Source organism: Schistocerca cancellata, chromosome 4, assembly GCF_023864275.1.
Source record: "Schistocerca cancellata isolate TAMUIC-IGC-003103 chromosome 4, iqSchCanc2.1, whole genome shotgun sequence".
NCBI lineage: Eukaryota > Metazoa > Arthropoda > Insecta > Orthoptera > Acrididae > Schistocerca > Schistocerca cancellata.
Window position 1 is genome coordinate 45,287,496 of NC_064629.1, and position 17,086 is coordinate 45,304,581.

The window sequence follows — 17,086 nt, forward strand, 5'->3', positions numbered from 1 at the left end:
GAGTATTCAAGGACTGGAGAATAGATATAACAAACTACTTACAGTAAAACCCCATATTAAAGAACCCGATTTTAAGGAAATCCCGCTTTTAAGGAATACTTTTGTCGGTCCCAGCGATAATGCCATAAAAACAGTGTTCCTTAAATTCGGTTTTAACAAATTGTGCTTTCTTTTAAATCCCACTTTTAAGGAATAAGTATGTTACAATTCACAAATTAAAATACGGTCTGCAGCTGCGCTTCTTGTTTTTGGACATTAAATCATAACGTTAGGCTTTGATCATTTGCATTCTTAAAATCGATGTCCGCGTCCGCTTTCGCATTCGCATTTGGATATTGGTCTCATATCGGTAGTTGTGAAGTTATCGAGATTAGTGAATGTTAAACTGATCACCTGAAAACACAATTCTTCCATACTACCGCGCTCCAGCTGTCGTGTCTGACGCTATAAAGTGAAAGCATTAAGTGTATACAGTAGTAGTGTAGTCTACTTACAATAGTGTTTTTGTACGTGTAATATGACCAGCAAACAAAGAAAACTGATGATACAGCAGAAGCTAACAATTATTCAGGATTTTGAAGAGAATCGCAATACCTGTATGAAATTATACGACATTGCAAAGAAGTACGATTTGGCGCCATCATCTTTGTGTGGAATAATAAAAAATAAGGAGGCTTTATTAAATTTAGAAGCACTTGGGTCATGTTCATCAAAAAGGAAGAATATTCATGAGTTGTCTTTCAAAGCCGTAGAAACTGTTCTTTTAGACTGGTTTCAGGGAATAAGAGCTGCAAATATTCTCATAGGTGGCAATGTGTTGGGTGAGAAGGCGCGAGAAATTGCACTGAGGATGGGATATGAGAACTTCATTGCATCTAATGGCTGGCTAGATCATTTTAAAAAATGTCACAATCTCTCAACCCAAAATTTAAGTGGAGAAAGTGCAACTGTGGACAATGAAAGTGTGGAGCATTGGAAAAGTTATACTTTGCCACGTCTGATTCAAGGGTGTGATTCCAAAAATATTTTTAATGCCAATGAGACTGGTGTATTTTATAACCTCCTTCCATCTAATACACTTTCAATTAAGGGTGAAAAATGTCATGGGGGACAAAAAAGTAGAGAGAGAATGACAACATTATTGTCAGTGAACAATGACTGAAGTGAATAGTTGCCACCTTTAATTATTGGTAAATTTAAAACTCCGAGGTGTTTTAAGAACATAGAGACACCTCTGTGCAAATATGAGTTTAACAAAAATGCCTGGATGACAACAGATATTTTTATTAGGTTTCTGAGGAGCTTGGACTCGAAGATGGGTGCAGCAAGAAGAAAGATTGCACTTATCCTAGATAGATGCCTGCTCATCCCAAAAATACCTCATTTTCAAGAAATATAAATGTTGTGTACCTTCCTGCTAACTGCACAAGTCACTTGCAACCACTGGACTTAGGCATAATCCATTCAGTTAAAGCTAAATATAGAATGGCTCTAGTGCAAAAATCAATTTCATTCTTGCAGAGGAAGCAAGTTATGAAATTGAATATTTTACAGGCCATGAATATGTTTGTTGCCTCCTGGAATGCAGTCACACAGCAGACTGTCATAAACTGCTTTGCAAATTCTAGCTGCGGTGCAACATTGTTTATGGAGGACAATATCCCTGAAGAAGATTGGAATGTTATAGATGTTCCTGAGACTGTGAGGTTCCAAGATTTTATTTTGTGTGATGATAATGTACTTACTTCTACACCCACTATGGACATGAGAGAGCTATTTGCTACTGATATTGGTGAATAAACTGAAACTGGTGGTGGTGATGATGATGAAGATGTGGACTCACCTACACAAAGTTTTTCTGCAGCTGTGGAAGGACTTGAGACTGTTAGAAGGTATTTTTCATCCTTCGTTGTGGATGAGGCAGTTCTTAACAGTGTTAACCAGCTGGAACGACAACTTATAGGAGTACGCTGTGCTGGACGGAAGCAGCAGACTACTCTTCTAGATTCTTTTTTCAGAAATAAAGACAGTATAGCAGTTTTATTCATTATTGTGATATCTAATTCATTGAGTGTCATTAGCTAAATAAAATTTTCTCCTTTTAAATCAAGATACCAGTTGATGACTTTTGATGTGACCTAACATCCAAAATATATAGAAAAAAAAAGGTATTATAAATATAACGAGTAGTTTTAAATTTGCCAAAAAACATTTTCATGTTCACTGCATTTTTGTATGCAACACAAGGTGAGTTTGTGATTATGGAGTATTTATATGGCCTAAATAGCCTACGCTCCAGTTTTGATTCTGTAACACTTATTTAGTGCATTTTGACCTAAACCCTTATTTAAGGAAAACCCTCTTTTAAGGAACAAATTTTTTGGTCTCGTGAGATTCGTTAAGAGGTTTTACTGTACTTGCACTGGTGAATTAGTAACTGAGCCCAGCTGACATATTTTGTCTCTCTGAACATAATTTGGCCACTATCAGGGAGCTATTAAGTATTACAGGATTTTGAGCTAGGCAGATTTGGAGAAAGGAGGTGCCACATTCACCAGAAACCACCAATGTATTAAAAATGAATTCAAGAGTGTAGTTAATACACCAAAAATTGAGAATTTTAGCAAACTGTTCAAATACTGAAAGCCATTAACTGCACTTGACAAAAATATAATGCATTGATTAATGTAGTTCTTGTCATATATTAAAACAGTGTTTTCTCCCCCAAATTAGTCACATTAGATCAAAGTCATCTGCTGTCGATATTGTAGCTCATTCCAACGTATTCTAGCAAATATTGAAGGATGTAATTGACACATTGAAAGAGATGCATTACGAGAAGAAAATAGCAACCTCAGACTACAAAATAAAGATAATATGGAATACAATGGTGGAGAAGACATGTCAAACCATAACTGAAGAGGAATAGATAGTTTTATGAACAAATGATACATTGATAACAAATATGCGTAGTGTGGCAAACACTTTGAAGAAGCACTTTATAAATGTTACTGATAAGACAGGGTTGTTAGGCTCAATAAATTCAGCCCTGGAATACTTGACACCAACCTTCACAAATAACTGGGATAACATCTATATTATCTCCATTATACCAGAAGAGATCTTGCTATTGCAAAATCTTTAAAATTTTCTGCTTGTTATCACAAAGATCAACAAATAATAATAATATTTTTCTGAGTGTAGTTAACTCCAAAGTTATTTGTTCAACTATCCACTTTCCACTGGGTTATTTCCTGATCAGAAAAAAAGGCATCAAACTTCTGAGTTCCACTTTAGCCAGAATTTTCAAATTTAAAAAATAATTGTGAAGGGTATTCAAACATACTGCAAGAATGTAATTATTTCATTACAATAAATTACAGGTCATGAGAATATTCTGTGATTTGTCAAGTAATTTTGAATGCGTAAGTCCCCTTTAGTTTTTACTGCGCATATTAAATGCATTTTCATCATTAACAATAGCAGGTAATACAGATGATGCTAACATTACAGTAAATAGCAAATCAAGTATAATTTTAGTTACAGCAATTTATAAATCTGTCAGGACATTAGTAAATGATTTCTAGCCAATTCATCATCATTAAACTTTGAAGATATATGCAGTTCAGAACCTGTAAGGGGATTTCTAACCAACATGCAAATAGGATAGGTTGATAGTGTTAACTCATTATAATGTTTTAATCCCAAGAATTTAAGTTGGAATGAGCATGAAACAGAACTAATAAAACATCTAAGCAAGGCTCTGTTTGTACTAACCCCGTGTTGTCACGCACAGGTTATTTAAAAATAAAAAGTTGGCATAATTAATTTTCTTTCATTCTATGCTGTCATACGGTAATAACATTTTTGTGTAACTCATCCAACCATGCTCAATTTATACAAGTCCAAAAGCATGTGATGTGGTGTGAATTAAAAAATGTTCTACAAAATCCTGTTTAAAGAAATCTGCACGCGAACTACTGCTTCTTGGAATAGTTACTCCTTAATGAAATTTATCATAAACAATATAGCTTTCAGACCATTTGCTCAATTCTCTGATTCTATATTAGGGCAGAGAACAATCTAAAATAAGACAGTAACTTACTTGAATCTACAGGGTCTACAAAGGCGTAAAATATACAGGAATATAAGTTTTCAGTAACTTGCCAGTAACCGAAGTAAGCCTTCTTACCAATAATGTATAGTTTAAGAAGAGCTTACATGATTTTATTAACAATATCACACAAAATTGTACCATGTAATATAGGCCTTCTGTGCATCTTCAGGCCAGTACTAAACTCTGTGTAAGGAACCACTGTACCTTTGTTTTTCTTTATTTTTATTATGCTTGGTTACATCAAGTCTACGAATTTTTTTTTTTTATGTTTGTGATACATTTTGTATTAGTTTGTAAATAATTGTTACTTATTCCACACCCTTGTGGACCATTTCACTTAGGATCTATTCAAAGAATAATAATATGTATAAGTGTTTTTTTGTTAAAGTGCATTTTTTATATGTTCCACATCCTTGAGGATTTCCTTACTATGGGGAACTATGCAAGATTCATTGTAGTCACCCTAATAAGGAAACAGCCTCATGAATAGCATTAGTTTTATCAGTTACATTTTTCTCCCTTCTCTTATAACTATAAGAAATCAGTACATACAGATAACTGTGTAATGGATGTAAAAGTAAATCTACTCTCAAAGAAGTTCAGTAGACAGTGATGTGTCTATGGGACAGTGCCACTTGTGTCTGTTCAGTTTGTCAATATGCCTCGAAGGGTCATTTCAAGCCTATGTGGCAAGAAAGCTGTCAGCACGGGAAATTTTCTGCTGAATTAGTGTATATCACAGCAACTTAATTTGAACAACCAACCCCTACAGTGAGACACAAAACACTGAATATCTGTCTTGTAGTGTTTGTTCATGATCAACAACACTAGTTGTACTAACAATTATGGCTCATAGATATACCGAGGAGAATGCAACAAAACTGTACTCTGTCCTTTGGATGTGTGTTGTCCCAGGAAGTATGCAAATGTTCTCACACAATTTATCTGACATGTACAGATCCATTACAGACAACACAACAAATATTCTAGCACCATTAAGTGTGAAGGCAAGAGAACACCTGTAATGAGACCTGGATCAATGGCATTGGGTTCTCTTCACTGATGAGTGCAAGACTGGTCTGGCACTGGAACATTGTCACAAAAGAATGTCAAGGCAGACAGGTACCTATATGTGCCTCTTGCATGCAGTTCCATGGGTTCAGCAGAGAGGTGACTTTGGACCAGGATGATGTATTAATGTCTGACAACTATCATCATTATAGAGGGCAATTGGAGCACTGTGCAGTATCAATAAAGGGTCCAGTGATACAGTCAATATTTCAGCAATACTTCATCTTTGAGGATGATAATCCATTAGTACACTGCACCCACCATTTTAATCGCTTCCTCCAGGAGGCAGGAAACAGCTGAATGGATGATACATATATGGTACCTGCTAAAATGAACCCAACTGAGCAACCTTCAGATCAGTTGAAACTTGCTGTGTGTCGTAATTGGAGCCCTCACACAATGGATGACCTTAGGAAGGCTGCTTCCTCAGAGTAGCACATCCTTGAGCAGCAATGTGGACAGTGTGCCAAGGAGGATCAAAACATGTTACAAGATACCAGGAGGAGCAACAAGGTATTGAATGTTACCCAGCAGTACATTTTGATTTTACAGATGTGCAAAGTAGTCCACTTTTGAATAACCTTCTTTCATTTTAGTTATTGTTTTTCTGAAAGTGCAACCATTTTTAGCCTCACACCAGCCTCTTCTATCTCCTCTTCAAGAAGTTAAAATATCTAACTGCTCCATCACAACACGTATAGTGTGTCCCAGGACGAGTGCTCAATATCCAGGGATTTGACACGAGTGCTCATCTGAAGCAAAAAAAAATTCATATGGACATATGTCCTATTCCAAATGGTTTTTATGATAGAACACATTTAATATAGATTTGTTTTTGACTAGTGATTCGCATTCATGTGTCTTATGTACCTAACCTCTTTGAAGTTTTATTCTAGCCCAATCTACCTTGTTGCTTTCAACCTCTTTGCTAGGGATGTCTTTCTTATATTAAACTAGCCTGTTGGACACACAGTTGTTCATTGTTGTGAGTAAAGAAATGTGAGTAACAGAGTGTATCACAGAAAAGCATCAGTTACCTGTGTTTTTGCACATGCAAGCTAAAATGCCACACATCTACACTAATGAGGAGAGTATGAAGATCTGGTGTATGTTTATGGCTTCTTTGATGTGAGTGGTCTTGCTGCTTTCGAAGAATACTGTCAACACTTTCTGACACATCAAATTCCTGATCATAGAATGTTTACCAGATTTTTCAGCACAGTGCATGTAGTAACCAAAACCAACCGCGGGAATGCCTTGGGCTGTGGATTGGAGCTGCCAGGCGGGGAAGCCGCCAGCGGTGGAGCACCCACCACCGGGTAAACACAAGGACGAGTCGGACGAGAGACCAACGACAACTGACAACGACTGACTATGACCAACACAACAAGGAAGAGATAAACAATGGAGGCTTGTAGAAACCACAACACCAAACACCAACAGTAAATCCACTCGGAACCAGAGCCAGGCAAATGTCAACAACGAGCAACGACCAGAACGCAGTACCGCTGAGATAGAGACGCAATCCAGAGCGAGTACCAGACTGACTGGACCAGGGCAGAGCGGGTCCCTATATACGAAACTGGAGGGAGTGGCTATCGGCCGCGGTCTGCACGTGGTGTAGTGGTGGCGCCCTCACTGTGTGAGAGCTGCTGCGTGGAAGAGCTGTCGCGGACGCGGAGCCCTCTATGGGCTGGCCACGTCCATTTGTTCTGGCGCGTGTTCGACTTCCGCAGCGGAAGGTACTAGAGTGCATGAAGCAGGTATTCTTCCGAAGTTCCCATTCCTCTTCTGACTGTGTAGTTCAACAATCTGTGCAGGAGCAGCAACACATTGTTGAAGTGGTGGAGTGGAGTCCTACCACCAGCACATGGTGACTTTCTGTGTTATTAATACCACACAAAGATGTGTAAAGCAAACACTACATGCGGAAAACTATTACCCATTTCACATACACTGTGTCCATAATCTTCATATTGGGAACAATACATCAAATTTTGAATCTTATCATTGGTTAAAAGAAAATAATCATTTTCTTCCATTAATACTATTTACAGATGAAATCACATTTACACTGAATAAAATCAAGAATACACACAATAACCATCAATGGTCACAGAACAATCCACACCCAACAGAGGAAACCAATGTTCAAGTTCATTTTCTGACCAATGTTTGATAAGGCATTATCGGTAACATGTTGATAGATCCAGTCATTTTAGAAGAGCAAATGGCAGAACAGAATTACTTGCATTTTTTGAAAAATTTGTTTGGTGAACACCTTGACGACATTCCTTTGGCCACATGGACTGCAACATACTTCCTGTTTGATGGGGTTGCTCCACATTTCACCAGATGTGGGAGGGAACATCTCAACTGCATTTACCCTCATCTATGGATTGGTCATTGTAGTACAATGAACTGGCCACCAAGAGTGCAAGACCTTCCACCATTAGATTTTTGTTTATGGGGGCTGGATGCAGTCTGAGGTGGGCAAACAAAAGGTGAATATGCAAGAGGAACTGCTTGGTAACAGCATGGATGCTGCTGCCCTCATTAGGGAACACACAGAAGCACTGAGACAAGCAACACATGTTCTGCCAAGAGTGCACAAGTGCAGTAAAGTTGATGGTGGGACATTCGAAAATTTATTGTGAATTGCACAACAGCTATAATGTGATGTGAATAATAATGCTTAGAGGAGAATCTGTTAAAAATATGTGTTTTTCAATTGATACTTTGTAAAACAAATGTTGAAATGTTTATTAACTGTTGTACATGTGTAAACCTGACAATGTACTGAATAATACAGAAAATGAATAACAATTATATTAAATATGTTCTATCTCTGAAACCATTTGCAATATGGCATATGACCATATGAAGTTTTTTGCTTCTAATGATAATTCCTGTCATATTCCTGAATACTGACTATTCCTCCTAGGACATCCCATAAATTCACTAATGAAATCCATCATAAACAACCCATCATAATCTGAAAAGAACAGGGATACCCACATCCACTACATGAAGAAAAAATGACCTTCATTTTCCATTATTTAAGCTGTCAGTGGCTCAGAAAGAAGTTCAATATCCAGCAACAAAAATTTTTCATTATTTGCCCATTAATGTAAAGTGGGTGACAAGCAGCAAAGGCAATTTTAAATCTAACCTAAAATTACTTCTAGATTACTCTTCCTCTATGGACAAACTTCTGTTTAAAATCTGGTAGCTTATAATATAAAAACACCTTTTTTTGTGTAGTTGCATGAATAGGAATGCTGAAACCAATAATGAAAAAAAAATTGTAAAGTGTCTGGTTCCTCACTATTTTTATAAAACAATCATTCCAATCATATATGAAACATGTAGCTAACTAACCAAAAAAACTACCTACCTACCTACCTATCTACCTACCTACCTAACTTACTAACTGACAAAGGCACCACCTCTTATCCAATGAATCACAGTAATTTCCTGGAAGGTCATCACCAATTGGCGACAGCACTACCTACAACCTTGCTATGTGGATTTCATTTCAGAAAAAGTCCAACAGTGCTTTCAGTGCCTGCTTAAATCAGTCACCTACCCTAGAAACAGTTACCTGACTGCATATCCTTCATCTACATCTACATCTACATCATCACTCTGCAGTTCACAATCCAGTTCCTGGCACAGAGTTTATTGTGCCACCTTCAAGCTATTTCTCTAACATTTCACACTCTGACAGTGCACAGGGAAAATTAACACTTAAATCTTTCCAGGGGGGCTCTGAGTTCTCCAATTTTATGATGATCATCATTTCTCCTGCTGTAGGTGGCTGCCAACAAACTATTTTTGCATTCGGAGGAGAAAGTCATGGATCGAAATTTCACAAGATCATGCGGCAATGAAAAACACCTTTGTTTTAATGATTCCCACCCCAACCCTTCCTTACTCTTACAACCTCACACAACCTTCTTTTATATGGTTGGAAAAAATGCAAACTCAACTAACCTGGACATTGTATCATTGCCCGTTCTACATAAACACTCCACAAGCCAGTGCACGGTGCATGGTGGAGGGTACCTTACACCACTACTAGCCTTTTCCTTTGACTCACAAACAGAGTTAGGGAAAAATGACCATTTATATGCCTCTATACAAGTCAACCTCAAATGCCAGTTCTCTAAATTTTGTCAATAGTGCCTCACAAAAAGAATGTCATCTTCCCACCGGGGATTCCCATTTGAGTTCACAAAGTGTGAGGTCTTCCAGAGATCGATATCCAACGTCAAAGTACGTACCAACCACAAGAAAGGACGAGCACTGCAACAAATGAGGGACATTGGTGTACACACACCCTCCAGAAGTTTCATATGCCACCACTGCTGGAAGATTACCTATGTCAGAGTGCAGTGCCACTCAGTTGCTCCTACAACAGCAGCATCGTGTTACTTCAGATCTGGCTGCAACCTAACAAAACCATTAGTCAGAACTGTATGTCAAAGTTCGTAGTCAATTGTAATCTGAGATGAGACCATCATTCTGTATTTGTATCACATTATAAGTGATAATGTTCTGTAAAAATAACAAATACATAGGGACTTCCCTGTAGACGTGGCCTGTTTCCAATTTAAGTATTTGATATTTTTCAAACTTTAGTAAAATGATCTAATATTCAGCTGCCTGCAGAAGTAAATCTAGGCTAGCTACACTGTCGACGAGGTGGTCTGAAGTGTATTTTTTTTGCTTGTCACTATACAAAGCATCTTCATAATACTCGCGTCCTGACTGAACCTACCAGTAACAAACCATACAGCACACACTTTAACTGCTTTCATGCCTACTTGTAATATCTAGCCACTCACCTGGCAAATATCACCACGGAGCACATCCGCATTAGGTGTCCTGTGCTCAGCCAGACACATGCAGCAATCCCGGTTCCAATCATACACACCACGTGTTTACAAACAGTGACAGATAACAACAGCAACATGTCAGTCCGTGTACACACCAAACTCCAGCGAGTTCCACAAGAGGCACCCACATCACCCCAAAGCAGCACACACAACCACACTGTGAACACAGAACTGTGTTTTGTCCACATACCACGTGACTCATGTCCGCATGTTGGGTGACCCTCACGGCAATCCTTCTATCAGATTATTTAAGATGCTGCACAACCACTAGCTGACAGCACTCATGCTCCAGGTTCAATGCTGGTGGTGCCCTACACTCATCTGTTGGTAGGTCTTCTGCAGCTGTCTTCAGTGCCACCAAGACCACCAGTCCAGGGAGGCACAAGACTCCTGCCGAGACATTGACCAGCCTGCATCTGACTGAGTTAGACACCAGGCAGACCACCGTCTAGGATGTCAACTGAATACCAACCAGACACCAACCAAAGACACAGAGCTGGACAACAGCGAGACATTTTATCATTCTACCAGAAGTGGATATTATTTCTTGTTTCAACTCTGAACTTTGAAATGTTCATTTGTATGTTTACTACTGAAGTGTTATTTTCATTGCAAGCTGTGGACCAACATTATTGTGTTTATCCCTGCCTCCTTGTAAGACCAAATGCATAAGAACGGTAGTGATAATTGTTCGGCCTTACAGTGAATGCACCCCTCTGCTGGAACTCTCATTCCCACAGCTATGCTAATTATGGAGACAGCAGTTGCACCATTTAAACCAGGACACCACTCAGTATATTCAGCAGTGTTTGGTGACAATGCCCCCAACACGCAACAAGCAGGACGGCACAGCTTCTGCAACACGAACAGCACTGGCTGTGCACCTCTGAGCTTCTTCGACGGGAACTCTGCCATCACGGTGCACTCCCTGCTCAGGACTCCACACCAGCAACTGGATTTTATTTGTTTGATACATTTGACTATCTCCTTCCCAATGTTTGTCACCCGGTTGCCTCTCATCCCTCTGCCTATGGCACATGACTCCTCAGTCCCTGTTGGCCTCTCTCGCTCTATTGCATCCTTGGAATCAGATGCTCTCTGCCTCTGATACCATCTCCAGTTCTGAGGCATCATCCAGCTCCACTGCCCTCTCTGGCCCTACTGTCACCTCTGGCTCTGCCACCTCCTCTGCACGGCCTACTCCTGCACCACTATGGGTTCCCATGTCACCAGTGCCCCTGCTGCTGGCCCAGGTCTCTCTTCCATTTTCAGTGCCGCCTGCCACTTGACACTCCCCTTCATTGGCCATGCCCTAGGGCTTTCTGTGCCTTCACCTCCTGTTCTCCTTGTGACTACATCTCCAGTCCAACAGTGGCATCACTGCTCACTTCCACCTGCGATAATCTGGGCCTGTCATTTTCTGACACCTCTCCCACTGTTCCACCCATTGCCAAAGCTCCACGTCCACCTCCGGTTCCCTTCTTCCCCTTCCAGACCTCCTCTCTTCTCAGTAGGGATCTCACCTGTCTCGTGTTGCTGCCTTTTTCTCTGACAAGCACTTCTGTGTTAAACTGCCCGGTGCCACCCCGAGCTGATTGCTGCCATTTCCTGTCTTTTATTGTGGTGATCAGATGCGGCCTCACAGGCTTTCCTGCAAGACCTGTCTGTGCCAGGATTCGCCATTCTCAGAAACAAGGTTGCCCTTTCCTGATGATGGCTCTGCCTGCTATTGCTTCCCAGGTCTGCACCTCAGCCTTTCTGTTCCATCGTTCTGACTGGTGGCTGTCCTCCACCATCTGAACCTGATGCTATTATGCTGCTTCATCCAGACGATGCAGCCAGGTTCAGCTCTCTTCTCGAGGGTGGCGTCCCACTTGGATCTTCACTGCAGCCTCGTGACGAGGTGTTCGTCAACATTTACAGGGCACTCATTGTTGCAGCCCACCTCATCAGCCACCCGTTCACCTCTCTCCCGTCGATCGTGAGCCTGACATAGCATCCGTCCTCCTCTCCCTTCACTGCGAGGATCCAGCCGTGGCTGATCTCACAAGAGTGGTGCACCAGATCAGTGAGCACCACAGTCCTCACCTATGTTCCTTCTGCTCCACCCACTACTGCTCCCATGCCCCAGCTTTGCCATGAAGGCACAGCCGCGGCTGGCCCTCTACACACAGCACCACGCCGGGGGCCTGCCGCGCCCTCGCCACGGGACCGCACTGGGGGCCTGCCGTCCTCTTGCCACAGGACTGTGCAAGAGCCAAGAGGTAAAGCTTCCTCTAATCCAATCTGGTGGGGATACTACACACTCTAGCGGTAATCGAGAATGGGATGCACTAGTGTTCTATATCCTATCTCTTTTATACAATAGTTACACTTCTCCAAAATTCTCCCACTAAGGTGAAGTTGACCATTCACCTTCCCTACTATCATCCTTAAACACTTATTCTATTTCATAATGCTGTATTCGAACATTACTGGATTGTTTTTCCTACTCATCTGTATTAACTTACATGCTTCTACACATAGAGCAAGCTGCCATTCATTACAGCAACTAGAAATTTTGACTATGTCATCTTATAACGTTCAACAGTCACTGAACAATCATACCTTCCCATACACCACAGCATCAGTGGCAAAAAGTCACTCAGTCTGTAAGATAATTTACGTATATAGAGAATTAGAATGGTCTTACCGCAGTTCTCTGGAGCGTACCTGATGATACCCTTGTCTCTGGCAAATAGGATTCTATTACTGGAGAAATTCTGGATTCTATTACTTGAGAAATCTCAGAGATGCTCACAGAATGGGTTATCTGGGAATATAGGATCTACCTGTTGTCCCTCATCCGAGGTTCACGGAAAGCGAGGACAGGGCAAGCTGAGGTTTGCATGAGAGATGCTTTTTAATTTGGGGACAAAAGTGTTTTGGTCTCAAAGAAATTTATTATATTCAAATTCAGAATATGTTCTAGGCTTCTGCAGCAAACCAATGTTAAGAATATTGGTCTGTAATTGTATAGGTCTGCTCTTCTACACTTCTCACGAATGGGAGTCACCTGTGCTTTCTTCCAGTTGCATGGGACTATGCGCAGGGTGAGAAATTCGTGATATATGCAGGTTCAGTATGGGACGACTGTCGTAGTGCGCACTCTGTAAAACCAAACTCGTATTCCATCCAGGCCTGGTGACTTATTTGTTTGCAACTCTTTCAGTTGCTTCTCTAGGCCAGGGATGCCTATAACTACATTCTCCATACATGAGTCTGTGTGATAAGTTTGTACGATCCTCCTGCATGAATGATTTCTTAAACACAAAATTTAAAACTTATGGACAACCACAATTTTCTCAGGTTCTTGGAAAGATCTTTTCCTAAGGTACAAAGATGGAAGCTGTTGTATGCTACGCGCATAAATCTCATTACATATACCTAAAAACAAAGATGATGTGACTTACCAAATGAAAGTGGTGGCAGGTCGACAGACACACAAACGAACACAAACATACACACAAAATTCAAGCTTTCGCAACAAACTGTTGCCTCATCAGGAAAGAGGGAAGGAGAGGGAAAGACGAAAGGATGTGGGTTTTAAGGGAGATGGTAAGGAGTCATTCCAGTCCCGGGAGCGGAAAGACTTACCTTAGGGGGAAAAAAGGACGGGTATACACTCGCACACACACACATATCCATCCACACATATACAGACACAAGCAGACATATTTAAAGACAAAGAGTTGTCTCTCAAACTCTTTGTCTTTAAATATGTCTGCTTGTGTCTGTATATGTGTGGATGGATATGTGTGTGTGTGCGAGTGTATACCCATCCTTTTTTCCCCCTAAGGTAAGTCTTTCCGCTCCCGGGACTGGAATGACTCCTTACCATCTCCCTTAAAACCCACATCCTTTCGTCTTTCCCTCTCCTTCCCTCTTTCCTGATGAGGCAACAGTTTGTTGCGAAAGCTTGAATTTTGTGTGTATGTTTGTGTTCGTTTGTGTGTCTGTCGACCTGCCACCACTTTCATTTGGTAAGTCACATCATCTTTGTTTTTAGGTATATTTTTCCTTCGTGGAATGTTTCCTTCTATTATAACTAAATCTCATTACAGATGCACAAATCTCTATCAACTTTTGCCTGTCGATATTTGTGAATTCTTTTTTGAACCAAGAGTGCAACAGTGTCTGCTTCCTCAGCATTTTCCAAATTTTATTATTAATGTGCTTCCACAGAAATTATTTGACTTTTTCAGTTTGTACCTTCTGTCAGTTGCCCTAGCCTCCCATTCTAAAGACACAAGTGTGACACCTCCATAGACACTCACTTAACACGCATATTTGCCACATTGTTGCTAGTGGAATCCTGATACGCAAATCATAAACTCCTTGTTTAGTTCATATTCATGGGCAAAGGTTTTATGGACCATGCTCAAGAAATACTGTTTCTATTCCTCCACAACCCCAACACCAAATCCATCTGGCATTTCAGTTTCACAGGATTCTCTTTTGCTCAATGAGACATTTCTGGAAGTCCTACTCCACTTTTCAAATGGCTTATGAGAATGTGTGTTTTGCACTAAACAAAGACTTCTGCTTGAATAGCTGCCACTCTTTCCAGATCAAATTTGCTCCATTCACTTTTAGCCTACTCAGTTTACTGAGTTTGCTAGTCCATCCTTACAGCACTCTTACTTTCAAATGGGCTACATCCACAAAAAATAAAGAAGGATGATTAACAATGATGTGGTGATTAGGGACAGAGAACAGGCTCAGAGTGGGGGAAGGAAACTGGATATACCCATTCCAAAGGAACCATCACGCCATTTGCAACATTAAGCAATTTAGGTTTGTGCCACATCTGTGTGGAAGACTCAGCTGCAAGACCAGTTCTATACAGCATCCTCCTCTTGAAGCAGACATGTCATGTGGGCACGATCACCAATCAGTTGGCCATGTACATGAATGGCCCAGCTACAGAGGATGCTGTATGGCACAACATGGTCAACTGCAATTGCTGTGTAACAGTGTACATGACAACTCACTGCACAGCTTTAGTTCTCAAAATGTATGCATTATATGTACTCACTACCTAAAAGAAGTAATGTGGCCCTTCATATGCAGATACCAATGCTATTACTCACTGTTTAGTACGAAGTCAAGAAGGAGATAAAGTAAGAAACAACCAAAGGGCACTAGTTCTAGGTAAAATACCAATCTCATGAGTGAAAAAAAGTAATGAATTATGTAAGTAAATATAAGAAATGTTTTGGTTTCGTAAGTGTCAGACATACAGCGTCTACAGCAGTAGGATTTACAATAGTTCTACTTGATACAGTGAACAAAGGGACAACATAACAACAGTGAAATTAACAGGAAATTTGTTATAGGGGACCAATGTTTTGCACACAGCTTACTAGGAACAGAATTAAATACATTATAATGATAATGATCTTTGTTTCACTGAATGAATAAATGAAATGAAATTAAATGGAATGATCAGAATGCATCAAATGTACTGTCCAGACACTGTCAGTACGAACAACTGTTTAAAGGCCTGTTTACAATAGTGTCTAGGCTGGGCACTGCGCGTTGTCCTTTTTATACACATCTGTGCACGACACATTTTCCTCAATGATAAGTTACTGCAGACAGTGATGTCATAAGAAATTAGTGAATGAAAATAGGAGAAGCAAGGCAACTTTTGACATTTGTACCTCTGAAATCTGATGTGAAAGTTTTAAGTTAAGAAGATCTGAAACTTCACACAAGATATTATAAAAATACAAAAATTGATACCTGTTTGTCCACATCAGTTCCCAGAAACACATATGATGAAACTGCACCCACATATTTTGGGATTTCCACGAAGAAATGTACCATTTTATAGCATCATCAATATTTGCCTTCATAAACTCAAGTCGACCTTTGAAGAAGAGGAACCAAGCTCCTTCAGGATACATCTAAATCACAATACTGTTAATTACACAATGATGTCACTGTTAACACATGTAAGTGGGAATAACTGGGATGCAACCAACCTTGAGTTGTGTACTCAAAATCTCATCACAAAAATCGAGGTCTCCATCAGTATGGCTCAGTACATAGAGTACAATTAGATGATATCCTAAGAGTGTCATGACACACAAAACTTGGCGAATACTGTTATGCAGCTGGTACCCAGCCTGCAGTTCCCTGAGGCCTACTTCCTGATAAATGAATCAAAAACATTAAAATATTACACCACTAATAATTCATCTTATAAATTTTTCATATATTTAATCATGCAAACAAGTTGCAGTATGCCTTGACACACATTATTACCCACAATGAATGCTAGAGATACTCACTAAACAACAAACAAGTAACAACAATTAAAGAAATAACAAATAACAATAAAACATTAATTCTAATAAAGAAGCAACAATTTTGCAATCACCAGTTATTAATGAAAATAATTGTGATATATTTCTCATCAGTGAAAAGATGACAAACATTTCAGATTGCACTTTAAAATTCCTCATATATGACAGTCTGTTCCTCTCATGGTAAAAATATTAGTGTTTCAATTCGGCAGTTATAGTTATTTTTGTGTACTTATTGATCCAATTTGATTAGCTGCATTTACTATATGTTTCACCCAAGCATCTCAGATGATGCCAATACTTCACAATAGACGTGTACACGGTGTACTAACATCTCTGGACCATTCTTTGCAATGCTCAATGATTGTGTACAAGAGTATTGATAACATTCATGATATGTCCTTATGCCCTTATGCCACTACCATCTTAGATAACTTCTCAATGGATAATTCTGTTCTTGTTCCATTCCTATCGAGATTTCTTTTTTTTTTTAAAAAAAAAGAAAGAAAGAAAGGAAGAAAGAAAAGTGAATAATTACATTAATTAATACTTAACGTTTCTTTAAATTTTGTTGCATTTCTATCCATTTAAAAATTGTTCAAATACACTATGTGATCAAAAGTATCTGGACATCCTAAAAACAT

General features: G+C 39.7%; 1 protein-coding gene across 1 annotated transcript in view; it reads right to left on the reverse strand.

Annotated features, from left to right (window-relative positions):
• LOC126184977 (tetratricopeptide repeat protein 39B-like) overlaps nt 1-17,086 on the reverse strand; it is a 100,069-nt gene that overhangs the window by 12,019 nt on the left and 70,964 nt on the right. The window contains exons 7-8 of the mRNA XM_049927677.1: nt 16,119-16,286; nt 15,877-16,040 (exon numbers count right to left, since the gene is read on the reverse strand). Of these exons, the coding sequence (XP_049783634.1) occupies nt 15,877-16,040; nt 16,119-16,286 (332 nt within the window). The remainder of the gene's footprint in view (nt 1-15,876; nt 16,041-16,118; nt 16,287-17,086) is intronic.